Source organism: Coregonus lavaretus (assembly GCF_964263955.1).
Source record: "Coregonus lavaretus genome assembly, chromosome: 2".
NCBI lineage: Eukaryota > Metazoa > Chordata > Actinopteri > Salmoniformes > Salmonidae > Coregonus > Coregonus lavaretus.
This window is the reverse complement of record NC_139989.1, coordinates 35,301,288-35,328,753: the sequence shown is the minus strand read 5'-3', so window position 1 is coordinate 35,328,753 and position 27,466 is coordinate 35,301,288. Positions and strand designations below refer to the sequence as shown.

Genomic DNA, 27,466 nt, shown 5'->3' with positions numbered 1-27,466 from the left:
TATGCATGTCAGTTTAGTCTACATACCGGTAGTCTACTGTAAAACATGTCTTCAATGAGCTGCCTGCCAGCATCATAGGGTCAGCGTGAGCATCCATGCTAATGCATGCAGCATTAGTGCCACCTATTGGCTATAAGGCAAAAATCCAATAGGGTAGGCAATAGCAGAAGTTTTTTTTACACATATACCTACATCATTAACACACTTTCTTTCTTTAGCTAAAATGTAGACAAATTGGAAGTAGAGACAATTCTACATTTCACAAAATTATTTATTCAAAATAACTCAAAAACAAATCTCATCAAGTGTCAAGCACATCTCTAGTATTTGGCTACTTTTGGTCTTACTGTGCGCCAGGTATACTTCAACAGCACTATCAAAACAAATACCCCAGTCATCCCCCCATAGCAGAGGAGAATAATCCTCAGGGCATAGAGAGACTCAGGGTCAGAGAGCAGATGCTTGCGGCCCAGACGGTAGTACACCCCCAGCCTGATCTGAGCAGCCCTCTTCCCCTGGATCCAGCAGTAGTAGGACCCTCTGTCCTCCTGTGTTGCTGGGCTGAAGTGCAGGTGGTGGCCTGTGTCTATGAAGAGATGGGAGGTCTCATTCATGCCCTCCATGTACTGGGAGCGGTCCCGAGACCTAGAGCCTTTGTCCCAGGCTACCGCGTGCTGAGGTTTGGCCCCAGGGCAGGAGAGGATGAGTGGGGTGTCCACTGGGTGGTTGTGGTAGTAGACAGGGACTCCTGGAGCTGCTGGCTTGTTGTAGCCCAGGAACTCCAGCAGGGCCTGGTGTTCTGGCTGGGGGATGAACCTGGGGGGGCAGGGGACCTGGCAGCTCCGCACCCCCAGCTCTGCCCCCTGATGGTTGGCTTGGGTGAGGCCAAAGCACTGGGGCACAGCGGACGAGCCGCAAGAGGCCACCGTCGGAGATGTCCGCCTGTAGCGCACGTGGAGGTAGTTGGTCTTCACGTAGCAGAGCCCTACGCGGGTCTGCTCACCCTGGACGCCACAGCGGTCGCACACGGACCACGGCCAGAAGCTGGTGAACACCTGGTAGAGTGGAAGATCCTGGTTGGATCTTGAAGCCGCCCTAGCCGCCACTGCTGCTACTCTCCCCCATCTCTGGGCACGACTCCAGGGAAAGGACACCCTGTAAGCCTCTTGGACGTCCACGTCATAACCATAGAATAAGTCCCCCTTGGTCGTCCTACAGAGGTAGTGGCCTGAGTCTTCCTTCTGGGCTCTGAAGATAAGCAGCCTGAAGAGGCGGATGGAGAACCTGCTCCGGAGGTCCCCTCCCCGGCCCACTTTGGATGAGTCTACCACAGAGGTGCCCTGGAAGTCAGTGAGGGCCCTGGTGTCTGGGCTGCCCAGCTGTTTTTGGTAGTACCACACCACAGAGTGGGCCTCCTCAGGCTTACAGTGACAGGGCAGCTCTATGGTCATGTCAGCCAAATAGGCAGCGTTGTCAAACACAAGGAAGGCAGGACAAGCCCTACTGGCAAAAATGTCCTCCTTGTCTTCAGGGGCCTCATAGGCAGACAGGACAGAGAAAGAGAGGGTCTGGAGGAGGAGTAGCAGTAGCAGTAGGGACAGGTGTTTTATAGGGATCATCATGTTCTTAGCCCCATCATTGTCATCTTCAAGTTATCCTTAGTCTATCTAGATATGCTATGAAAGGGCCATTACGTATTCTAGAATGTTCAGAGATCCACAAACAGATTCTCTGGTTACTATGGTAGTTATTGTCATTTCACTCTGACACTGCATTGCATTGTAGTGAACATTGTCCTTCATATAACTTATACATATTATACATTTCAGAATAAAGAACAAACAAAAAAATTATATTCAAGTTTTTGCAACCACATAAAGCTCTATAATGTATAGTAACAGTCACTGTTATTTCTGAAAACAATAAGTCGAATATGGGTTTGTGTAATGTTTCTTACTGAGGAGGAGAGACAGTTTGAACCCCATACAACTGCATTATACCATTTAACGTTTCAGTATCACTGCTTCCTCCGGCAGTCTCACTGGTCTGTCCTGGTCCTGGACACAGAGTCTCTGCCTCATCATCATGTGCCTCTTTAATCTCTTCCACATAACTTCCATGGACAATGACATCACCTTCAGGTCCTCTGACACTGCTATTCCCTGCTTCTGATGCTTTCCTCAGGTTCTGAAACAGCTCTCAACATGCCTCCCTCTCAGCCCGGCTCAGGAAGGACATATTGAGGCCAAACCTGGGGGTCTTGGACAGCCCCTCCAGGACCCCTATCACCGTGGCCTCATCCCCTGGCTGGAGACCACTGGATAGGAACACAAGGAACTCCCCCAGTAGGCCGAACACCACCTCAGCCCTGAAGATGTCCTGAAGGCCCTCTCCACCTAGGGAGAGGAGGAGGCTGTATTTATCCTCTGGGTTTTCACTGCCGAACCTGTGCCAGTCCCGGCTGAACTCTGACGCTGTCTTGGGCTGGAACTCTGACAACTGAGGCTTAAAATAACATTCGGGAGACATTGTGTGTCAATTACCAATTTAATGAGATTGTCAGATTGCGTTAATATGCTTTGCATGCCTGTTTGGTAACATCCCTGCCATATACTATGAATACAACTTGTCTAATTTAAACTAGGAGTCCATATCCAGGGTTCTCCGTAGGATTTTTAACAAGGTGGTGCTGCTGAGTATGGCAATCTAGAAAAAATAAACTATTATAGTGTGGTGCCTGGCCTTAAATTATAACAAATATAATTAAATTACAGTGGCACAGCCAGTCCACAAGGTGGCGCAGCACCACTCTTACATTCTTTAGGGAGAACCCTGATATTAGAATGGAGAGATGTTTGTGTTGGTGTGTGGTGGCAGAAGTCTAACCTTTAGGCCTATTTCATCACAGCTAGTCTGGTTCTGTCCTTTGTCAGTGGAGGCGAGGGCATTCCAGAGCTGTTTGCGAGGAGCTCCAGCTTTATCCTTCCTGTCCAGTGGTTTCAGGTGGGATGCCAGGACTATGTCCCTGAGAGGTCTGAAGGTCAAAACAAACCATAAAACTGTCTGCTGTCTGGACTTCATTGTTTCAAGACAACCTTTTATTTCTAATGGGACATTATTTTTAATGATGAAAAAACATACAGTACATATGTTGTCTATTAATTTGTGTAACAACAGTGCGCAGGATATTAAATTAAAAAAGAATCAACCTAGCTATCTCACCTAAACTCCTCATAAGTTCCAACCTTCTGGTGTAGAGCACGAAACTTTGCATCATTTTCTCTTTGATATTTCTTGTCTGCTTCAACAGCAGACTGCAACTCCTGCTCCAGCGCTGAGAAGTTTATAACCTCAGCAGTCATCCATCCTGTCAGACAAGCCACGACCAGTGAACCTATGGAATCTCTTTTTAGTTCCGTGACACAGACACTGTACTCAGAATTGCCTGACAATCAGACTGTGATACTGTAACTCTGATTCAGTCTGAGATTAATGCCATACATTTGTTTGGAAAATTACCTCTCACAAGCTCTACAAGCCAGAATGTTGAACAAAAATTATATTTTAACTTACTTTATCGGTTGTCGGTGCGGTCTTTCTGCAGGTAGGAATGTGAGACAATATATCCACAGGAAATTATAATGAAATCAACTTTTCAATGCGCTGGTAGTGACTTCAGATGTCTTTCACCTGAAGCATGCACAGAACCATGCACCCACTGGGCACAGACATCAAATCAATTCACATCTATTCCACGTTGGTTCAATGCAATTTTATTGAAATTAAGTGGAAACAATGGTTGAATCAACCAGTGATTGCCTTGTGGGTAAACACATGCATGAGCTTGGCAAGTATGAATGCGTCCCGTGTATATGTTTTCATGTTGTGCACGTGCTTCAGGTGATAGAAATCTGAATGGACTAACTTACCAGGACTTTGAAAAGTTGATTTAAATATACATTCCTGTGGATGTCTTACATTCCTACATGCAAAAGAACCAAGCGCATGGACAACCGGTAAAGTAAGTGAAACATCATTTTATTCAACATTCTGTCTTGAGAGGAAATGTTCCTGATTCAAACACTTATTTATACCAGACATAAAATGCTATCCAATTCAACGTCGCCGGGTCTTCAGGCTAGACGTCTCAGAACTGCTTGGACAATAAACTCCTCCAACTATGTTGCCAGATAGGAACCTTTATAGACTACATTTTCTTTCATTGATTGCGGGATGGAGAACTAACCTGAGCTTTAGGTTAGCTAGGTAGTATTAGTTTGATGAACAATCTAAATATCTGGACGTTCTTGTTGGTATGTTGTTTGTGCTGTAGCCTGATGGTCTTGTTGCAAGTCCGTGTCCCCTTCCTCAAACACGCGTAGTCACCATGACAACTTGGGTACGAAAACATTTTCCGGGATCGTTGGAACTTGAAATGTAGGTAAGGGTTAAGGTTAGGTAAGGGTTAGGGGTTAAGATTAGTGTTTTAGCAAAGATGTGTATTGTTATATCTGTGGTTTTAGGGTAGGGACGTTCCAAGGAACCCGGATTGCACGATCCGTGTGAAAAGGCCATGTGTAACACAACTTCAAAATAAAAGTCCCCCAACGAAATGTATCTTTCTCCTGACACTCCTGACATTCATTTTTGTCAACACTAATGGACATTGGTTCTTGGTCAGAATCATTGACGTCATACATTTTACTGTGTTCAGTCCTGTTGTACCTTTTGAGAGTTTCTGGGCTTTTCAATGATATCACGTGTGTGTCAGGGATGTGACATTGATAACTTTCTCTTACTGGTTCTTCAAATTGGCTGCCAATCGCAATTACCACATGGTAAGACAAATGTATGTGTAATTATATTTTTTGTGAGTTTGATATAAAAATTGTTTTAGTGAGGAAATATCTCAGGAATAGATTGGGGAGTTATAAAAAAGTGTCATAATTTCTTCACATTAAATAAGAGCTAAATATGAGCTTGTTTATAAATGTCTAATGTAGTGGACATCAGGGTGTGCTAACTGTTTTTTACTGTACACATTTACTGTAATGTTGAATTTTTTATATTTACTAACCAAGTCCTAATTATTTCACCCCAAACATTCATGTGATGTAATCAAAAATAAAAATAAATTTGCTGGTTCTTATGAGGATATATTACAGATTTTTTTTTTTATGTACAATTGAACATTTAATAAAACATGTAATTGTGTGGCTGTTACAACCCATCATTAGAATGGTAGTCTTGCATTTGTTCAACATAAAAAGGACAACTTGATGAACAACATATACCGGTATATACAAAAAAATGCTTTTTATATTTAAGACTCAGGAAAGTCATGACAACTACTGTTTTGGTTCAGTGATTGTATAGGCCTGTAGCCCTACAACCGCTGCTGGTCCTTCAACATGGAATTGCAGAAACATCTTACATTGAATTAACGTAAAACCAAAAGGCAAGAATGCTATACATTGAAATAGCCACTGGGTCTGGTGTTGGAGAGGCCACAATGCATTGAAATAGCCACTGGTTGTGTTTAAGGCGGAGGAGACCTAGAGCTGGCAGGCAGATGGGTGGTGTTTGAGGGCAGAGCGCTAGTGCACTGGAGGACACAGATGGTGAGCAGGTGGATGATGGGCACAGGGGGCCACTGATGCTGACATGATTTTTTTTTTTGTGTAGTACTCCCAATGTCCATGTGTTATTCCATTCACTGAGACATTGAATGGGTTGCCTTCCTCTTCCAGCTGCATGTGCCATGTCCATGCTCTCCTATGGAGCTCTTTGCGGGGCGTGCCCGTCCCCGGCTAAACTTTGATGTTGGTCCAGGGTTGGTTTTGCCAAAGTTTGATGGTGCGGCTATGAGTTCAGTCTGTTTGCATCTTCTTGAAGTTGGAAACGAAGGATGCTACTGCAGGCCTGAAACTCACAGGATCCTCCCTCATCTTCTTTTTGAGGTCTTCAAAGATCTCCATCCACTCTTCCTCTAACGTCGCCCCCTCAGCTGGTTTTCCAGATGTACCTTGGAGAGCATTACAACCACAGTATTATAATTACAACCATCATTCAGATGACTAAATGAGTTATAGGTATACAGTCTTCAATTGGAGCCCTTCACTTGATATCAGATATATTGTTGTGACATTGTAGATTTACCTGAGCCGTTTACATCAGAAGCTGGAGCACACTCGATTTCAACGGTGTCCTCAGACACGTTACTACAGTCTAATGTAGGAGGAGAGAATTACAACCATCAAACAACCAGATTGTTAGACTTCTATATTGCCTGTCAGGGATAATGTTGCACTTTTTTTTTTTATTCAGTTATTGAGGAACATACCGAAAACATAGCATTCTGGTGAACATTCTTCTTCATTGCAGTTATCCAGATGCTTGTTAGAATCATCATTCCTCTTCTCTACATACGATGCAACACATGCTTCTTTGAAAAGTTTGTGGTACAATCTGTAATGGACAAATGAGGGACACACCTAAAGCATACTATGTTCAAGTGTGTCAAGCCACTGACTTGTAGCAGAATTGAAGGTCAGGCAAATGGAGCGGTCCACAGAGGCATGCACATGGTTGTCTCCATACTCCACTTGCAACTCATATTTGATCGTTTTTAGAGCTGATGAAGGAGAGTGGCTTATTTCAAACAGCTTTGTCAATTTCTCAATGGTGTCCGCTGACACATCTCTCCTCTTCAGCACCTCAGCACTTGTCAGACTGTGGTTGTGGTTGTTCCGTAGACGGACATGAAAGAGGAAACCTTCTTTCATATGGGGATCTGCAGACCTACAATGAATGGGATAAAAATAAGAACATTTCAAGCTACTTCCTGAAAAAAGGAACTTCATAACTATTAGGCCTACTTAATAACTTTGTTTTGTCTTATGATAGTGTGGGTAAATTGTATTGCACTTGTATTACTAACCTTGATTCTCTTTGTTGGGTATGAATGGACCTCTTCAGGATGAGGTACATTATTGCACCACAACGTGTTTTTGGTACTTCTGGCTGAACTGGAGCTTGTATTATGCTGGCATCTTAGGTCCACCTGTAGAAGATGTAAATCAAATATTAATTTCAATTGATGTTTTTTAACATGGGCCAACTTACTCTTTCTTACTCTGATTACGTTTTATTGTAAGTTGTATAGCCTTGGAAGCCCAGGCTTCTCATGTTTCAATAGTCAAGTGAACGATACGGGATTTGGAAGGATGGCCACACGAGGCTATAGGGCGATTCTTCACAAAACTAGAACAAAACAGGACCAAGATTTTTTGGATTTTCACAAAATGTAACCCATAGAAGGGTCCTTTGGAGGAAGGATTGTTGAGCTATATTTGACATGTGTATCTTAAAGCATAATTGAGAAATAATTAATTGAAGTTAGAACATTTGTGACATTTTGGCCTTACCCAGGCCCCCTTTAGGGTGGCAGGTAGCCTAGCGGTTAGAGCGTTGAGCCAGTAACCGAAAGGTTGCTGGTTTGAATACCTGAGCTGTCAAGGTGAAAACTCTGCCGATGTGTCCTTGAGCAAGGCACTTAACCCTAATTTGCCTAAATGTTGCTCCAGGGCCCCATCCTACTATGACCGACTGTAAAACAACACATTTCACTGCATTTAAGACCCCATCATGTTTAATCTGTATGTGATACAAAGGAAAGATTGGTGTCATATTAAGCTTTAACGCTTTCTCTGTAATATGAGTCGTTTTGAGATTTTAATAAAACATTTCTAACATGAATATTAAAAAATATCGATCTCTGCTAGTTTTAAAGTTATGGCCCATTTTATACAGAGAAATTGGCATAGTAGGCAATCACAGCCCTCCTTTTACTTGTATCATTGCACATCCTACAAATCACCGGCAGAGGGCGACATTTTTATCCACTTTCACATTCACTGTCAGTAACGCTTACAAATTGGAACACTACAACTAGCAGAGATCCCACTCTGGAACTTTGATTTGCCCGTAGAGTAGCCTATATTATGTTCAACGATATATTGAAAAATTAGCCAAATCTAAAATGGTAAATTTTCAATATTCTTGTTTATATTTGTCAATATTCAAAAATTAATGTAAGAATTTTTTTTATTGAAATCAAAATACTACTCACATTACAGAGCAAGCGGCAACGCTTCATTGATACACATGTTTGCTTTGTAGCACCTACAGACACATTATGGGGTCTTATGAGGCCTGGGTAAGCCCAAAATGTCACAAATGTTCCAATTTCAATTAATTATTTCTCAATTATGCTTTAAGATACAAATGTCAAATATATGTCGAAAATCCTTCCTCCAAAGGACCCTTCTATGGATTACATTTGGTGAAAATCCCCCAAATCATGGTCCTGTTCTGTTCTAGTTTAATTAGGAATCACCCTGCTATAAACTTTATGATACATAAGGGAGGAATTGACTCTATACTTGTTACTCCCGTCATCATTGGGATAGGTCTTTGACTTCCTCCAAGTCAAGCCTGATGTTCTCTGGAAGTCGTTCAACCACTTGTGGACCTCTTCCTCAGAGCACAGTTTCAACTTCAGGGAGGATCTGAAATGTGTTTCTCCCAGTGGTTGGTATGAGCACAAAGTGTGGTCATATTTATCAGGCAAGAGAGTCTGTTAGAAAAGATCAGCCAAGTTTGTTATCAAACTCTGGTCCACGCACATGCAACGGATATGCACTGCAAACTGCACGTACATCCAACACATGCGCATAGACCAGAGCTAGTCGTCTACTATGCATACCTTCATATACAGTCATTGATGCATTCAGAGAAAGATTTGCCTGCAATATAGCAACAACTTTACTTTGGTGAGTTACTTAAGTAAAGTATATTGATACCAGTCAGTAAACAACATCGGTAAAAAAAAAAAAAAAGAGACCAGATCTACTAGTTAGCTAGCTAACTTTAGCTGTAGCTATTATAAGTCTGTGAATACATCGTTTTGTACAGTGTATTGTTATATTTTTGCAATAGGGAGATAGGCCTAGGTGTAACAAAGAAATGTTAACAGAGATATTTTGTTAGCTAACTTGATCCTACCTCCAAAGTGTGTGTGGTCTCCTCTGCGCGGTCACCGTCCACACAGCACAGTTGACACCAAGACAAGGTAATTTCGTGACAATTTTCTTTTCATACATAAACTCTCAATATTTCTTTAAAGATCATTTAAGATACCTCTCAATGTAAACAAACAAGTAAGCTCTAACCTCTGACTGGGGAATCACTTCTGGTGAATTGTATGTTCATTGAGCCTTCAAAATAAAGGTCCCCTGTACATCAACTTTGTAGCAGTTTTGATTCCAGTGTTATAAATTATAGTGTAGAAAGGACATACAGCATGTAAAAATACTTTAATATAAAGGAGTTACAGAAGTAGGCAACAGAAAAAACAATAATGAATAGAACCTTCATGGTTGAGTATATACATACAAATAAGTACAAACACAGACAACAGATTAGCGTTAAACTGCACTCAGGCAATTGGCCCCCAATTCCCACGCCACGTACCAGCTGTTAATAGCTGTCCTTTAGGGAGCTTTGTAGGCTCACACTTGATAATATTTTTTTTTTAAGCAACCCACATGAAAAAATACCACAGTTCACTATAGATTACTACAGTACTTACTTACTATAGAATACTACAGTACTTGCAATATAATTATATAGGAAACTGTAGTATACTGTACTACACACTTTAGTATCCCTTGATCATGTGTAGAACTTACTATATAATTTTATAGTATACTGTAAAATACTACAGTAATGTATTCAAAAAACACTAGTCTGCAAAAACACTACACTTTTTGAACTACAGTAAATGCTACAGTATTTAAATTGCATATACCAATTCCCTTCCCCCATATCGCAATTTGTGTCACCCATAAATTAGAAACCTACATACCAAATATAGACCATATATTGTGTTCCCTACAGGTTACTATCCATTCAGATCCCAGTCCTACCTATCTATAGGTTATGGAAAATGTAGTAGTGCTCCAGCAGGTTTCCTGAAGGAGAAAGCCTCCGCTTCTTTGTAAAAGATAATACAAAATAAAAAAACACTATAGTAAATACTACAGTATACTACAGTCTGCAAAAACACTACATTAACTACTATATTATATACTACAAGATTTATACTATAGTTAACTGTAAATACTACAGTAAACACTACAGTGAATACTACAGTAAAGTCCTCAAAACGCTTGAGTGAATACCGTAGTATTTATAACATAGTATACTATAGTATGTTTTCATTTGGGAATGCCTACTTTCACTATGTCACATACAAACAAAGACATATACAGTTAACAGCCAAGCACAGTGCTCCCAGTCCCAAATTAATTTGGTGTATGCCATTGATAGTTAGGAGAGAGTTCTGAAATTATAGTCCTACTCTCTATATTTATCATATTATTTGACAGAATACACACAAACAAAGCAATCAGACAGCGCCCAACCTATAGACCTATTGTGTACAATACATGTACATTGAACGCTTTGAAATTACCCCAATCTCATTGTTCTCTGTGATTGAAACTTCTCAATGTTCCTTTCTTCTTGGTTGAGGAGTGGTAGTAGTGCCTTGGAACACTACTGTGTCAACCACTCTATCAGTTGATCTCTGATCCATTCCTCAGAATTAGGCCACTGGGATCAAACATACTGTACTTTCTATTGGCACATTTACATCCATCACTCAACTTGGGCTCATACAGTAATACATCAGAAAATGACTGTAAACAAATCACGTAATAGTTTAAAAGCATAGTTTTAAAATAGTTTTGAAAGCATTTATATTCAAACCACAGTACACAATGACAGGACAAATATCAGTCTGTTCCATTTGGAAAGATCAAATCATAAGATTAAAAATAAAGCGCTTTTAGCAAAACTAAAACAATGTTTCAAATTAGTATTTTACAATCCACTGTACACTGAGTATACAAAACATTAAGAATACCTGCTCTTTCCATGACATAGACTGACCAGGTGAATCCAGGTGAAAGCTATGATCCCTTATTGATGTCACTTGTTAAATCCACTTCAATCAGTGTAGATGAAGGGGAGGAGACAGGTTAAAGAAGGATTTTTAAGCCTTGAGACAATTGAGACATGGATTGTGTATGTGTGCCATTCAGAGGGTGAATGGGCAAGACAAAACATTGAAGTGCCTTTGAAAGGGGTATGGTAGTAGGTGCCAGGCGCACCAGTTTGTGTCAAGAACTGCAACGCTGCTGGGTTTTTCACGCTCAACAGTTTCCCGTGTGTATCAAGAATGGTCCACCACCCAAAGGACATCCAGCCAACTTCAATGGGAAGCATTGGAGTCAACATGGGCCAGCATCCCTGTGGAACGCTTTCGACACCTTGTGGAGTCCATGCCTCGACGACTTGAGGCTGTTCTGAGGGAAAAATATTAGGAAGGTGATCCTAATGTTTGGTACACTCAGTGTATGTTCTTATTGACATCAAAACAACTAACATTAAAAGTACAATTCTAGAAAATAACATTTTGGTCCAGAGCATTCAATCTTGTACACTATAAGGAATATGTCAGTCATAACACCATCAGTCCTGTTCCCAATAATGTCCACAAATCCAGACTTGCGCCCAGCCAGTGCATATTGAGATAGAGTTTCTCAATAAGAGTAGTGGTAGTGTTGAAGGCATCAGTCAGTAGTAATGCTGCATTTCAGTCCAGTTTGTAATCCAGTGCTTCTTTTTTTTATTGGGGTTTGGCTCCTCAATGAGGAATCCCTCGTTTACCTGGTAGCGCTCCTCTTTGCCAATCTTCACTCCCTGGTGTGTTGGCGTCATCTTGAAGTGGTTGGGCCGCTTGAAAAAGCCACACTGTGGGACGATGGTAGACGAAAAACAAAGTGAACATTTGAAAAGTGTAGACTTTGGTATTAGCATGTTCTTATTATAAGTATTTCTACATTGGTGCCACCAGTATCATTAATGGAGGCAATCTCAGTCCTGCTATTGTTTTGATACTTGACATCTTTCTAATGTAATCACGGGTATCATGATATATGTGAAATACATGATAAAATCACCACACAACCAATATACTCAAGCTCTGCAAAGCTGGTTAGGAGAAGAGACTAAATAGATAGCAATGGGAAAATAGTGAAATAAACATAAAAGTCAATCAGAGAAGTCACAGCCTCTGAAATGCTGTTTCCCCTGTGGATAGATACTCTTGATTAAGAGAAACCCTTAAAACATGGATAATTTGACAGCAAGAAAGGAAGACTGAAGTTAAGGAATGCCACTGCAAGCTGCAAAAAGCCATTGGAAGCTGCAAGGAGTCACAAACGGAAGGACTATTATTTTACCCAGGAAACCCAGTGCATTGTTCCAGAGGCCCACAGGGGGACCTCCCTCCCCCAGCCTCACTACTCTTCAGTCAGCCTCTCCACCTCCGACGGCTGGGTCTTCATCTCAGCTTTCTGGGCCTTGGCTTCGTACATCTCCCTGGTGCTGGCCCTCCTGAAGAAGCCACACTGAGGAGGGGAAGGCGGTCAGAATGCGTGGATTTGTTGTTGGAGGTGAAATTGAATCTCCATTCTCCTCTTGCTGCTAACGTCAGCGCAGGTTATTTGTTCAATTGGACCTAACTGGCAGACCTTTATAATAACTAATGTACTGGATCGTTACCTTCCACATGAGGAGGATGATGAAGGCCAGAAGGAGGACCCCAGCGACAGCAGACACAATGATGATCCACAGGGGGACCTGGTACGGAGCCTCCTCCCCCAGCTCTGGGTCTATATCCAGGGTGAACTACACAGGGGATATCAAACAGAGGACATTAACTATGTCTGCATTTACGCTATATGTAAAAACGTATCCTCAATATCGTTATGTATATTCCTCCTCTATCATGTATCAACTATCATCATCGTCATCAAACAGCAATCATCATGGAAATGACCTTTAAATTAGTATGGATGTAGCCTAGCTTTTATTATAGTATGAATAGTATGGTGTTATTACCTCTGTGCTCTCAGTGTTCATCCTGATGGTGGGTTTGTCTGTGACCAGTTTCAGTGTGGCCTTGCCATTCACTGTCACCCGCCACGCTTCCCTGTAGTCCTATGGAAACACAACACATATACAGGACTTTATTGGTACACCCATTCCATTCACGTGGCTTCACTCTAATGAAGTTGAGGAGAAAGTTCACATTAAGACTAGACCACTGTGCTTTGGTGACTTTACCTCCAGCATGGTGCTGTTCCACACTCTGGCCCTGACAATTATTGTTGCTGTGTTGTTCATGTTGTGGAGAGGGCAGATGAATTTCACACAGTGAGCAGTGCCCGTGACACAGTCCTACAGACAACAGTTGAAAGGGAGTTAGCACCAGAACACCATTTGGGCATACATACAGTGGGGAGAACAAGTATTTGATACACTGCCAATTTTGCAGGTTTTCCTACTTACAAAGCATGTAGAGGTCTGTAATTTTTATCATAGGTACACTTCAACTGTGAGAGACGGAATCTAAAACAAAAATCCAGAAAATCACATTGTATGATTTTAAAGTAATTAATTTGCATTTTATTGCATGACATAAGTATTTGATACATCAGAAAAGCAGAACTTAATATTTGGTACAGAAACCTTTGTTTGCATTTACAGAGATCATACATTTACTGTAGGTCTTGACCAGGTTTGCACACACTGCAGCAGGGATTTTGGCCCACTCCTCCATACAGACCTTCTCCAGATCCTTCAGGTTTCGGGGCTGATGCTGGGCAATACGGACTTTCAGCTCCCTCCAAAGATTTTCTATTGGGTTCAGGTCTGGAGACTGGCTAGGCCACTCCAGGACCTTGAGATGCTTCTTACGGAGCCACTCCTTAGTTGCCCTGGCTGTGTGTTTCGGGTCGTTGTCATGCTGGAAGACCCAGCCACGACCTATCTTCAATGCTCTTACTGAGGGAAGGAGGTTGTTGGCCAAGATCTCGCGATACATGGCCCCATCCATCCTCCCCTCAATACGGTGCAGTCGTCCTGTCCCCTTTGCAGAAAAGCATCCCCAAAGAATGATGTTTCCATCTCCATGCTTCACGGTTGGGATGGTGTTCTTGGGGTTGTACTCATCCTTCTCCTTCCTCCAAACACGGCAAGTGGAGTTTAGACCAAAAAGCTCTATTTTTGTCTCATCAGACCACATGACCTTCTCCCATTCCTCCTCTGGATCATCCAGATGGTCATTGGCAAACTTCAGATGGGCCTGGACATGCGCTGGCTTGAGCAGGGGGACCTTGCGTGCGCTGCAGGATTTTAATCCATGACGGCGTAGTGTGTTACTAATGGTTTTCTTTGAGACTGTGGTCCCAGCTCTCTTCAGGTCATTGACCAGGTCCTTCCGTGTAGTTCTGGGCTGATTCCTCACCTTCCTCATGATCATTGATGCCCCACGAGGTGAGATCTTGCATGGAGCCCCAGACCAAGGGTGATTGACCGTCATCTTGAACTTCTTCCATTTTCGAATATTTGCGCCAACAGTTGTTGCCTTCTCACCAAGCTGCTTGCCTATTGTCATGTAGCCCATCCCAGCCTTGTGCAGGTCTACAATTTAATCCCTGATGTCCTTACACAGCTCTCTGGTCTTGGCCATTGTGGAGAGGTTGGAGTCTGTTTGATTGAGTGTGTGGACAGGTGTCTTTTATACAGGTAACGGGTTCAAATAGGTGCAGTTAATACAGGTAATGAGTGGAGAACAGGAGGGATTCTTAAAGAAAAACTAACAGGATGTGAGAGCCGGAATTCTTACTGGTTGGTGGTGATCAAATACTTATGTCATGCAATAAAATGCAAATTAATTACTTAAAAATCATACAATGTGATTTTCTGGATTTTTGTTTTAGATTCCGTCTCTCACAGTTGAAGTGTACCTATGATAAAAATTACAGACCTCTACGTGCTTTGTAAGTAGGAAAACCTGCAAAATCGGCAGTGTATCAAATACTTGTTCTCCCCACTGTATTTCAGTTGAGTGCATAATGTGACCGACGGGGTTCAAACCCAGGTCTCCTGCTCACCAGAGGAGAGCATTGGCCCACTAAGCCAAAGCCTGGGCGTAGGCTCAGGGAGACAATTCAATGCTTCAGGTCATAGGCTTATGTATAAGATGGTGGGGACGGCCCTCACCAGTTTAAAGGACTTCTTGCGAGTTCCCTTCAGATTGATGGAAGCCTTGGGTTCTCTTGGGTGCACCTCCTCTGTGGAGCCCTCCTCTCGCCTTCTCCTCCTCCTGGCTTTGCTCTCTGGTAACTATGAGAAAAAGGAGACCAGAGAAAAAGGCACAGACCTCATAACTCACAGTATTATAGTATTGACACTTAAAAGTAGCTGGTTTTTAGGTGTTATATTGACAACAACTTGATCAACTGTGGACTTGAAGTTGAGATTTCCATCTGGAACCATAACATTAGGAACACATGGTGTAATGAATACTCGGACAGAGTGGTAAGATCCAATCGCAGAATAGCGATGCTTTATTAGAGGACAGACAAGGGAATAGCTTAATCGTGGTCGGGCGGGCTGTGGTCAAAACCGGGCCAGGCATAGACAGGCAGAGGTACCAAGGGAGCGGGCTTAGTCGTAGTCGAGGGCACAGGCACAGGATCAGAGAACGGTAATCACTGGGGTAGACAAGCAGAGGATTAAGCAATACGGGGAGTCAAACAACAAGGCACAGGTCGGATACACGGGTAATCAAAAACAACAAACTCTCTCTCTCTCTCTCGGAACAAAACGCTTAGCAAGTCACAATGGAACAATACCTCGCACCGACTGAACTTCTGAGCACACCTTATATCCTACCCTAATTACGGACAGGTGTGCTCAGAACTCAGGTGAACCAGATCGAGTCTGATGACTCCCCCTCTCTGTAGATCGGGGAAGTGTCAGACTCTGTCTCCCAGACCTGCGCACTCCGACGGAACCACTCATCCACCGCCGGTACCATCCCTGATGCGGCATCCCACGGGAACAGGGGTGGTTGATACCCTATAACACACTGGAAGGGCGTTAGGCGTAGGGAGGTGTGAATGAGGGAGTTCTGAGCATACTCTACCCAAGGAAGGAATCTGCTCCAATATCCTCCGGGACACCAAACTGCCGGAACACCTGGGTAAACATAGTCTCAGCCATCTGAGTGGCGTTAGGCAAACGGGTCATGGGTACCAACCGGCACATCTTGGAGAAACGATCGATGACCACGAGAATTACAGTATGGCCCTCTGATTCTGGTAGGTCGGTAACAAAGTCCATTGCAATGTGCGACCAGGGTCGTTGAGGAGTTGGCAATGGCATCAGCTTACCCTCCGGTAGTGCACGAGGTACCTTGGACTGAGCACATACTGGACAGGATAAGACATAGTCTCTGACATCATCTGTGAGGGAATCCCACCAGTATTTTCGGCTGATGAGTCGTGTAGTTCGAGTGATTCCGGGATGACCAGATCCCAGCGACGTGTGGCACCATTCCATCAGTTGAGGTCGAAGCGGAGCTGGTACAAACACCTTGACACCGGGGTTTCTGGAGGAGCTGGTTCCGCTTGTAGGCTCTCCTGAATCGTGTCATCGATAGCCCACCTCACAGGACCAGCACGGCAACTCATGGGGAGGATAGGTTCTGGTTCCACCGGTCTTTCATCGCGCTCGAACCAACGGGAAAGCGCGTCCGCCTTACAATTCTTGGACCCGGGAATATAAGAGACAGTGAATTGGAAACGGGTGAAGAATAAAGACCACCTTGCCTGTCGGGAGTTCAGTCGCTTAGCACTGTGAAGATACTCCAGATTGCGGTGGTCCGTGAGCACTTGGAACGGATGAGCTGCTCCCTCCAGCCAATGTCTCCACTCCTCCAGTGCTAACTTCACCGCCAGTAGTTCACGATTTCCCACGTCGTAGTTCTGCTCGGCCGGATTCAGCTTCTTAGAAAAAAAAGCACAGGGTCGTGATTTGGGCGGCTCACCTTGGCGCTGGGATAGCACAGCTCCAACTCCAACCTCCGAGGCGTCCACCTCCACGATGAACGGCAAGGTAGGATCCGGCTGACATAAAATGGGAGCGGTGGTAAATCGTTGTTTCAATGTCTCAAAAGCCCGCACTGCCCCCTCCGTCCATTTCAGACCACGACCCTTGTAGCTGGTCATCGCCGACAGGGGAGCTGCGGTTGTGCTGAAATTACGCACGAACCGTCTATAGTAATTGGCAAACCCTAAGAATCTCTGGAGCTCTTTCACCGTCTGGGGTTGAGGCCAGTCTCGTACAGCTTGCACCTTGGATTCATCCAGTTTTACCCCGTCGGGAGTGAGTATGGCCCCAAGGAAGGAAATCGTCGTGACATGGAATTCACTCTTTTCGGCCTTCACGAACAGAGAGTGTTGTCGGATTCGGTCCAGAACCTGTCGTACATGGGACACATGTTCACGCAGCGAGTTAGAGTAGATTAGGATGTCATCAATGTACACTATGACAAAGCGATCAATCAAGTCCCTGAAAATGTCATTCATGAACGCCTGGAACACAGAGGGCGCGTTAGTAAGTCCATAGGGCATGACACAATATTCATAATGTCCTCAATGGGTGATGAAGGCGGTCTTCCATTCGTCCCCTTCTCTAATGCGCACCAGATTGTACGCACTCCTGAGGTCCAGTTTACTGTAGATGGATGCCTGCCCCACCTGCTCGAGGGCTGCTGGAATCAAAGGAAGGGGGTAACGATTTTTAACGGTAATATCGTTCAAACCTCGATAGTCTATACAAGGACGCAGTCCGCCATCCTTTTTCTTAACAAAGAAAAAACTGGATGCGGCGGGAGACGTAGATGGGCGAATGGCCCCTTGCTGTAGTGCCTCATCAATATACTTGCTCATTGATTCTCGTTCCGGCTGTGACAAAGGGTAGATTCGTCCGCGAGGAGGTGTAGCCCCGGATAGCAGATCAATTGCACAATCCCAGGCCCGATGCGGTGGTAACACGGTAGCCCTCTCCTTGGAGAACACCTGCGCGTAATCCTGGTACTCTGTCGGAACAACAGTAGACACCGCACCCTTCGCATCCTCCACAGTAGACGTTTTGCAAGGTAAAATGAGGCACTCTGCCCTACATACCTCACTCCAGGCCGTGATATCGCCAGATCTCCAGGAGATGACCGGATCATGGGTAACGAGCCAGGGGTGGCCGAGGACTAGCGGCTCCCGTGGAGCGGAGATGACGAACAGAATGATGTTCTCATGGTGCAGGGAGCCCACTTGTAATTTGATTTCCTCGGTACGGTGCGTAATGAACCCAGTGCCCATGGGCTCACCGTCTAGCGCGTTGACTCGCAGGGGAGGTTGAATTGGGATAAGTTGAACTCCCAACTCCTCAGCAAGACCCATATCCAGAAAGCTGGTAGCCGCTCCGGAATCAATAAGTCCTTCCAACCTGCGCACTTTCTCTCCGACAGATAAGGTGACTGGGACATACATTTGTTTGGATGTAATGTTCAAAACTGGAGTCTCACTCACCGGTTTGGCAGTTCCGAGGCGATATCCTGGGGTACGGTTTGGTCGTACCGGACATTGACGAACGAAATGACCCGACTGACCACAATACAGGCATAGTCCGTCTTGCCGACGTTGTTGTCTCACCGACCCTTGTAGAGGTGACCGTCCCAGTTGCATAGGTTCCTCCTCAGATTCCTTAGGACCAGTGATCGAGGGCTCCCGGACTGTGGAAACCTTGTGTTGCACTATCAGATTATCAATAGAGATGGCTATTTTGATAAAATCATGTAGCGCAGTGATATCTCCTCGACAAGCCAACTCAGTCTGTACGTCTTTGCGCAGCCCTCTTCGGAAAACGGTGAGCAAAGCAGTCTCGCTCCATCCGCTACCGGCTGCTATCGTACGGAACTCCAAAGCGTAGTCGGCTACTGTGCGACGGCCCTGCTGAAGTTCGCATAGTTGGTCTCCCACACTACGCCCAGATACTGGGTGGTCGAACACCTCTTGGAACAGTCTCTTGAACTGAACTTCCGCATTCAACTCGGGGACCTCAGCTGCCCAAAGCGCAGTAGCCCAATCCAGTGCTCTTCCCGTTAGCAGAGAAATCATGAAATCCACCCTGCTACGGTCATCGGGAAACATCGTACGATTATACGACATATACAGGGACGTCTGGAGTAGAAACCCCTGAGATTTGCCAGGTTCCCCGTCGTACCTTGTCGGTAGAGAAATCGGAGGTGTAGGACGAGGACTGACCGTGCTCGGGGTGGTGCCCTCAGCCGCACCAGCGTTGAGTAGCTGCAGGAGTTCATCCATCCGTTTCTCCTGTATCTCCCATCGCCTCTGTAATTCCGCTGGATCCATGGTAAGGGCGAGGTATTCTGTAATGAATACTCGGACAGAGTGGTAAGATCCAATCGCAGAATAGCGATGCTTTATTAGAGGACAGACAAGGGAATAGCTTAATCGTGGTCGGGCGGGCTGTGGTCAAAACCGGGCCAGGCATAGACAGGCAGAGGTACCAAGGGAGCGGGCTTAGTCGTAGTCGAGGGCACAGGCACAGGATCAGAGAACGGTAATCACTGGGGTAGACAAGCAGAGGATTAAGCAATACGGGGAGTCAAACAACAAGGCACAGGTCGGATACACGGGTAATCAAAAACAACAAACTCTCTCTCTCTCTCTCTCTCTCTCTCTCTCTCTCGGAACAAAACGCTTAGCAAGTCACAATGGAACAATACCTCGCACCGACTGAACTTCTGAGCACACCTTATATCCTACCCTAATTACGGACAGGTGTGCTCAGAACTCAGGTGAACCAGATCGAGTCTGATGACTCCCCCTCTCTGTAGATCGGGGAAGTGTCAGACTCTGTCTAGACCCAGCCAACCCCCGATCCCTTACACATGGACGCTAATATAGCAGCTACTGGGATTCTGAATAAACAAAACCCAACTGAAATAGCCCTGATAATACTCCAACAGGTTTACCGTGAGGTTGAGTGGGTTGACGATGTCTCCAGGAGGCACACAGTGAGAGTCTGACGTCCCTTTGGTCTGGATCTCCATCAGGTACAGCAGCCACTTGCCATTGGCTACCTCCCAGGGCCAATCAAACTCCACCTCCAGGTTTCCAAGGTTACCCAGTGGCTTCCCAAGAACATTCACCTATGAGGAGAGGAAGATGTTTATTAGGATCTTCAGAGACGCTAGCAAGGATTGATTTCTAAGTTTAAACAAACTATTTTTTACCTTAAATGTGAACTCCACAGGACTTCCGACGTCGCTGGCAGTCTTCATGCCCGATTCTCCCATGACCTCCCCACTGAAGTGAGTGTGACCTGTGTACTGGGCACTAGAAGAGAGGCAGTAACACTGAATCAGATCCATGTGACAAGGTAAACAATTGACCCTTTTCCCACATGAAGTATGGTGCTACCTAATGCCTATAATCAAAACATACCCTTAAAATGACTAGAAACCAATAACTTACAGTTCAAAAGACGTCTTTAGTGTATACTCCACCACCATGAGAAGAGGCAGCGGTTGTAGATTGCTCTGTTTACTCAATCTGAGAGAGGACAAAGGTAGAGAAGCAATTCAATGTCACAGATTATTGTAGTTGGGTATTGACCCACTCCAGAAGCAATGCTGTGATGAGGGATGATGTATGTAGGTAATGACAGTAGGTAGTGTACATAGAAGAGAGGGCCATTTACGTGGAGAGCTGCAGTGTAGACCGGATCTCTCTGGTGTCCAGATTGATCTTAGACGTCTCAAAGGTGATCAGGACCTGAGCCTGGAAAAGAGAAGGGGTGGTAGAAATCCACATTTAAAACCCTATATATGGTACCATGCTCGCATCCAGCTTGTATTCTATCCACTGTGGTCCAATAGAAGTAGTGGACAGTACCAGTTTAACTAGAACCTACCCTCTGGTTGCTGGTGAAAGGGTTCCCCAGCTCACACAGTAGAACCATGTCCTCTGCTGAACACTCAATGACTGGGTTGTTGCTCTGTGGAACATAGGCAACCATTTCATGAGGAGAGAGAAGCTGAAGAGGAACTAGTCATTTTTGGGACAACAAGCAAGTAATCGTATCTAAAAATCACCAATCAGAGTCAGGAACCAGAAATATGTGTTTGTTTACTTACCCATAGCTTAGCATTAGCATTGTCGCGTGCAAAACAATGGGAGTGATAGAAGTCCTGTTAGCCTTCTAGCTCCTCCCAGAGTGCAAAGAACCTTGGCGTGACTCTGGACAACACCCTGTCGTTCTCCGCTAACATCAAAGCGGTGACCCGATCCTGCAGGTTCATGCTCTAAAACATTTGCAGAGTACGACCCTGCCTTACACAGGAAGCAGCACAGGTCCTAATCCAGGCACTTGTCATCTCCCGTCTGGATTACTGCAACTCGCTGTTGGCTGGGCTCCCTGCCTGTGCCATTAAACCCCTACAATTTATCCAGAACGCTGCAGCCCGTCTGGTGTTCAACCTTCCCAAGTTCTCTCATGTCACCCCGCTCACACTCCACTGGCTTCCAGTTGAGGCTTGCATCTACTACAAGACCATGGTGCTTGCCTACGGAGCTGTGAGGGGAACGGCACCTCCTTACCTTCAGGCTCTGATCAGACCCTACACCCAAACAAGGGCACTACGTTCATCCACATCTGGCCTGGAAGCACAGTTCGCGCTCAGCCCAGTCAAAACTAGTCGCTGCTCTGGCACCCCAATGGTGGAACAAGCTCCCCCACGACACCAGGACAGCGGAGTCACTGACCACCTTCCGGAGACACTTGAAACCCTACCTCTTTAAGGAATACCTGGAATAGTATAAAAGTAATCCTTCTACCCCTCCCTCCCCCACCCCCCCATAAAAGAAAGAAAAAGAAAAAAACTAGGTTGTCCCACTGGCTATCATAAGTTGAATGCCCCAATTTGTAAGTCGCTCTGGATAAGAGTGTCTGCTAAATGATGTAAATGTAATTATCTCTGTTACACACCACAATAGAGGCTTCGGGGTTAAGTTTCCCCTAGGTACAGCTCTAGGATCAGTTTCCCCACCCTCAATCCTAACCTTAACCATTAATAGAGGATATGCTAAACTGACCCAAGATCAGCGTCTAGGGGCAATTTCACCCTATTACACCACAGGGAGACACCAGAGTAGCACAGCATAGCAGGCTTACCTTTGAGCGAACGCCAGAGTAGATCAGCGACGGGGGAATGGTGACATTGAGCATGGCGTTGTGAGCGTCCTCCGCCGGTTGCCCTGGCGACTGGAAGTTGGTCACATCCACGACCAACAGGACCTTCTTGACACTGGCGCTGTACTGGAGGATCTGGTGACCGTCATGGCTGTACAGGGAGATTCACAACAAACACAGGATTTGATGTCTTGGTCACAACAACTTGCATTATTCAATGTCAACCTCTATGGTTTACGTTCCTCTCAAGCCACCAATCATATAGCTGATGACACTTTGAACTATCCCTCCTATACCTCTAGTCATGACCTTTGATCCCTGACCTCTGATGACTGTACCTGGGGAAAGGTGTCTGCTCTTCATTGGTTTTGGCAAACTCTGCCTTCATCTGCAGGTTACTCTGGCACTTATTGTCCAGGCCACAGGCCTTCTGGAAGTGAATCTGTGGGAGGGAGGGAGGGAGGGGGATATAGTAAGAGGGGAGGGAGAGAGAGAAGTTAAAAGCAAGTATACTTATTCTCTACAGAGCTAATATTATTTTCATCCTGCACACTATCAACAAACCCCAGTGTACAAAGCGTGGGCAGTAACTGAAGACTCACACACACAAATAGTGAAGTGGAGATTCTGTGTCAAGGGGAACTTTCAAAACAGTATTATGAGTAGTCACACCTTGTTATCAATCATTAACTCAGTAAACATTAGGTCTAACCTCCTTTTTGACATGGCTGGCCTTTCCCTCACTTAGCACAGGGAAGGCATCCAGGCTCTGCAGGGACTGCCGGGCTTTGGGATGCCCCTCATGGAGAGACACGTTTAGGGAGAAGACTACGGGCTCCACCTTGTCTCGAATGGGACTCTACAGGACAGACAGCGAGACATGGTTAGAAAACATGGTTAGGGTAATACGCACACAAGTGCTAGCATACGCATTTTACACACACCTACATTGTAATATTGTTGTATGGTGGTATTATACACTGCTCAAAAAAATTAAGGGAACACTAAAATAACACATCCTAGATCTGAATGAATGAAATAATCGTATTAAATACTTTTTTCTTTACATCGTTGAATGTTCAATGGAAATCAAATTTATCAACCCATGGAGGTCTGGATTTGGAGTCACCCTCAAAATTAAAGTGGAAAACCACACTACAGGCTGATCCAACTTTGATGTAATGTCCTTAAAACAAGTCAAAATGAGGCTCAGTAGTGTGTGTGGCCTCCACGAGCATGTATGACCTCCCTACAACGCCTGGGCATGCTCCTGATGAGGTGGCGGATGGTCTCCTGAGGGATCTCCTCCCAGACCTGGACTAAAGCATCCGCAAACTCCTGGACAGTCTGTGGTGCAACATGGCGTTGGTGGATGGAGCGAGACATGATGTCCCAGATGTGCTCAATTGGAATCAGGTCTGGGGAACGGGCGGGCCAGTCCATAGCATCAATGCCTTCCTCTTGCAGGAACTGCTGACACACTCCAGCCACATGAGGTCTAGCATTGACTTGCATTAGGAGGAACCCAGGGCCAACCGCACCAGCATATGGTCTCACAAGGGGTCTGAGGATCTCATCTCGGTACCTAATGGCAGTCAGGCTACCTCTGGCGAGCACATGGAGGGCTGTGCGGCCCCCCAAAGAAATGCCACACCACACCATGACTGACCCACTGCCAAACCGATCATGCTGGAGGATGTTGCAGGCAGCAGAACGTTCTCCACGGCGTCTCCAGACTCTGTCACGTCTGTCACATGTGCTCAGTGTGAACCTGCTTTCATCTGTGAAGAGCACAGGGCGCCAGTGGCGAATTTGCCAATCTTGGTGTTCTCTGGCAAATGCCAAACGTCCTGCACGGTGTTGGGCTGTAAGCACAACCCCCAACTGTGGACTTCGGGCCCTCATACCACCCTCATGGAGTCTGTTTCTGACCGTTTGAGCAGACACATGCACATTTGTGGCCTGCTGGAGGTCATTTTGCAGGGCTCTGGCAGTGCTCCTCCTGCTCCTCCTTGCACAAAGGCGGAGGTAGCAGTCCTGCTGCTGGGTTGTTGCCCTCCTACGGCCTCCTCCACGTCTCCTGATGTACTGGCCTGTCTCCTGGTAGCGCCTCCATGCTCTGGACACTACGCTGACAGACACAGCAAACCTTCTTGCCACAGCTCGCATTGATGTGCCATCCTGGATGAGCTGCACTACTTGAGCCACTTGTGTGGGTTGTAGACTCCGTCTCATGCTACCACTAGAGCAGTGGCGGCTCCTGAAAAAATTCTCAGGAGGGGCAATTTTTCTGATGATTTAGGTGACCTACACACGTGCACGAGTCCGTGCACGCGATTCCAGATATCTTTACCTCTGAATAAACTGCCTTTATTATACCATATCCACCCTGTCCAAAGTCTCTACTTGGTCTCAGTTCTCCAGTAAACTTGTGATTATCAACAGTACACAACGGTAACAAACAATTGGGGGAACTCACGGGGCAGATAGTAACCACTTAAAAGGAAGCGATTCCCAAACCTTCCATAACAAAGCCATCACCTACAGAGAGATGAACTTGGAGAAGAGTCCCCTAAGTAAGCTTGTCCTGGGCCTCTGTTCACAAACACAAACAGACCCCACACAGCCCCAGGACAACAACAACAACAACAACAACAACACAATTAGACCCAACCAAATCATGAGAAAACAAAAAGAGAATTACTTGACACATTGGAAAGAACAAACAAAAAAACAGAGCAAACTAGAATGCTATTTGGCCCTAAACAGAGAGTACACAGTGGCAGAATACCTGACCACTGTGACTGACCCAAACTTAATGAAAGCTTTGACTATGTACAGACTCAGTGACCATAGCCTTGCTATTGAGAAAGGCCGCCGTAGGCAGACCTGGCTCTCAAGAGAAGACAGGCTATGTGCACACTGCCCACAAAATGAGGTGGAAACTGAGCTGCACTTCCTAACCTCCTGCCAAATGTATGACCATATTAGAGACACATATTTCCCTCAGATTACAGCGATCCACAAAGAATTCGAAAACAAACCCAATTTTGATAAACTCCCTTATCTACTGGGTGAAAAACCACAGTGTGCCATCACAGCTGCAAGATTTGTGACCTGTTGCCACAAGAAAACGGCAACCAGTGAAGAACAAACACCATTGTAAATACAACCCATATTTATGTTTATTTATTTTCCCATTTGTACTTTAACTATTTGCACATTGTAACAACACTGTATATATACATAATATGACATTTGAAATGTCTTTATTCTTTTGAAACTTCTGAGTGTAATGTTTACTGTTAATATTTATTGTTTATTTCACTTTTGTTTACTATCTACTTCCCTTGCTTTGGCAATGTTAACACACGTTTCCCATGCCAATAAAGCCCTTAAATTGAATTGAATTGATAGTAAGGTCGCAATGACACAGAAAGCAGTTCAATGTCGGGGTACAGAGTCGCTCTCTTACCAGGATCGCGGTCCGCTCTGACCAGGGTGAAGGTGGCCGGCTCCACTTCTCTGTCCGGGACTCATCCAGCCAAGTCTCCCAGCTGTATTGGGATTCAGCTGCCAGCAGCGTTTTCATTATTTAGTCCGTTCGTAGCGGGTATGTACACGATCAACAAGATCAGTCCAAAACCAACCACTGGAAATCCATGGTTGGCAGAATGTTTGTAAACTAAGTCTACAAATTAAAAACATAAAATAACGCCGCACTGCAGGTCGCAACAGAGACGCTTCTAGCCGCCATTGTCTTAGTTACGTTCAACGTTACGTCACGTATGACGAAAGCGCGTAAGTGCAAGCCCACAGACACCCATAGAGAATGTATTGAAAGCTTTGAAATGTGAAAAAAATAGATTTTACATGACAGGCTATGAGAGACTTCTGGGCGATTTTCAACTTGACTGAAATCGCCCCAAAAACGGGCGGGGCCATTTGAAGCACGACTTTAGCCTGATTTGACATTTAGTGGCTGGCAGATCAGACGTGAACACTGATAACTGCTGTTGCCGTGATATAATTGATTAGAAAAAAAATCCCTTCCTTTTCCCGTTTGGCAGTGCGTCGCCCATATCGCCCTATTGAACAAGCCGTCCCTGCACTAGAGTGAAAGCACCGCCAGCATTCAAAAGTGACCAAAACATCAGCCAGGAAGCATAGGAACTGAGAAGTGGTCTGTGGTCACCACCTGCAAAACCAGTCCTTTATTGGGGGTGTCTTGCTAATTGCGTATAATTTCCACCTGTTGTCTATTCCATTTGCACAACAGCATGTGAAATGTATTGTCAATCAGTGTTGCTTCCTAAGTGGACAGTTTGATTTCACAGAAGTGTGATTGACTTGGAGTTACATTGTGTTGTTTAAGTGTTCCCTTAATTTTTTTGAGCAGTGTACATTTTGCATTGTAGATATGTAGTGATGTAATAATGTTATATGATGTACTGTTTTATCTTTTGTTTTATATGTAATGTAAGTGCTTTAATGTGTTTGGACCCCAGGAAGAGTAGTTGGTGCCTTTGCAACAGCTAATGGTATCCCTAATATATACACTAGTAACCATACAGGGCTTTGACCCTGGAGGAGTAGAATGTAAAACCAAACCCAGTCCAAGGTCACAATAGGTTATGTCAGTGACAGTTCCTTACCACTAGTCCGAGCCTCAGCGTTTTGCATTTGGCAGATGGCATTGACAAGAAGCCAGTGTAGCTGTCCTGGCCGTTGTCTTGGAAACGGACCCGGTGGTTGTGCCGAGTCAGGTCGGCTTCCACAGTGTACTTCACAGCTGAGAGGACATGGGACAAAATGCTAGAATACATACTACAGGGAATATCAACAATTGTTTAATCTAATTCAATGAATTTATAATTGGACATTTATTCATTAATTTAGCAGCTTTTATCCCCATTGTTTGAATACAAATGTGGCTTCAATCAATAAAAACAATAAGCGCAAGTAGGCTTTGTGTACATTTGAAACCAACAGTTGTGGTTGCATACATATTGTATGCCAGACATAAGATTTATTTAGATAATACTATTAGGTATCTGTCATTTGATTTATGATTTTGGCGAAAAAAGAAAGGGGACCAAGCCAGTGATGTCATAAAAAATATAATTTTAGAGATGTTATGCGTGTGTTTCTTGACAAGCTCATAGGTTCAAGGGTAACAATGGTGGAGTTCGTTTTGCATGGCCCGGTT

At 44.8% G+C, this 27,466-nt stretch overlaps 4 protein-coding genes across 4 annotated transcripts in view; all 4 read right to left on the bottom strand.

Moving 5' to 3' along the window:
* Positions 1 to 320: 320 nt before the first annotated feature.
* Positions 321 to 1,622, bottom strand: LOC311137665 (Ig-like V-type domain-containing protein FAM187A; the record flags this gene model as incomplete). The annotated part of the gene is made up of 1 exon (XM_084172188.1): positions 321 to 1,622. One exon carries the CDS (start codon positions 1,620 to 1,622, stop codon positions 321 to 323), a length of 1,302 nt encoding a protein of 433 aa, XP_084028314.1.
* Positions 1,623 to 2,199: 577 nt separating this feature from the next.
* dnaaf19 (dynein axonemal assembly factor 19) lies at positions 2,200 to 3,362 on the bottom strand (the record flags this gene model as incomplete). Its single annotated transcript, XM_084173727.1, has 3 exons — positions 2,200 to 2,505; positions 2,887 to 3,034; positions 3,223 to 3,362. The coding sequence occupies 3 exons, from the start codon at positions 3,360 to 3,362 to the stop codon at positions 2,200 to 2,202; spliced, it is 594 nt and encodes a 197-aa protein (XP_084029853.1).
* Positions 3,363 to 5,270: 1,908 nt separating this feature from the next.
* On the bottom strand, positions 5,271 to 9,273 carry LOC311138911 (uncharacterized protein; the record flags this gene model as incomplete). Its single annotated transcript, XM_084173709.1, has 7 exons — positions 5,271 to 6,025; positions 6,160 to 6,228; positions 6,344 to 6,801; positions 6,941 to 7,052; positions 8,392 to 8,638; positions 9,067 to 9,152; positions 9,234 to 9,273. The coding sequence occupies 5 exons, from the start codon at positions 9,271 to 9,273 to the stop codon at positions 6,495 to 6,497; spliced, it is 792 nt and encodes a 263-aa protein (XP_084029835.1). The 3' UTR covers positions 5,271 to 6,025; positions 6,160 to 6,228; positions 6,344 to 6,494.
* Positions 9,274 to 11,791: 2,518 nt separating this feature from the next.
* LOC311145664 (integrin alpha-3-like) overlaps positions 11,792 to 27,466 on the bottom strand; it is a 54,561-nt gene continuing 38,886 nt past the window's right edge. The window contains exons 12-26 of the mRNA XM_084181927.1: positions 26,913 to 27,049; positions 22,970 to 23,116; positions 22,596 to 22,699; positions 22,240 to 22,408; positions 20,980 to 21,063; positions 20,767 to 20,846; positions 20,541 to 20,618; positions 20,300 to 20,402; positions 20,039 to 20,215; positions 15,199 to 15,321; positions 13,258 to 13,371; positions 13,033 to 13,131; positions 12,694 to 12,819; positions 12,372 to 12,539; positions 11,792 to 11,880 (exon numbers count right to left, since the gene is read on the bottom strand). Of these exons, the coding sequence (XP_084038053.1) occupies positions 12,432 to 12,539; positions 12,694 to 12,819; positions 13,033 to 13,131; positions 13,258 to 13,371; positions 15,199 to 15,321; positions 20,039 to 20,215; positions 20,300 to 20,402; positions 20,541 to 20,618; positions 20,767 to 20,846; positions 20,980 to 21,063; positions 22,240 to 22,408; positions 22,596 to 22,699; positions 22,970 to 23,116; positions 26,913 to 27,049 (1,649 nt within the window). The 3' untranslated portion in view covers positions 11,792 to 11,880; positions 12,372 to 12,431. The remainder of the gene's footprint in view (positions 11,881 to 12,371; positions 12,540 to 12,693; positions 12,820 to 13,032; positions 13,132 to 13,257; positions 13,372 to 15,198; positions 15,322 to 20,038; positions 20,216 to 20,299; positions 20,403 to 20,540; positions 20,619 to 20,766; positions 20,847 to 20,979; positions 21,064 to 22,239; positions 22,409 to 22,595; positions 22,700 to 22,969; positions 23,117 to 26,912; positions 27,050 to 27,466) is intronic.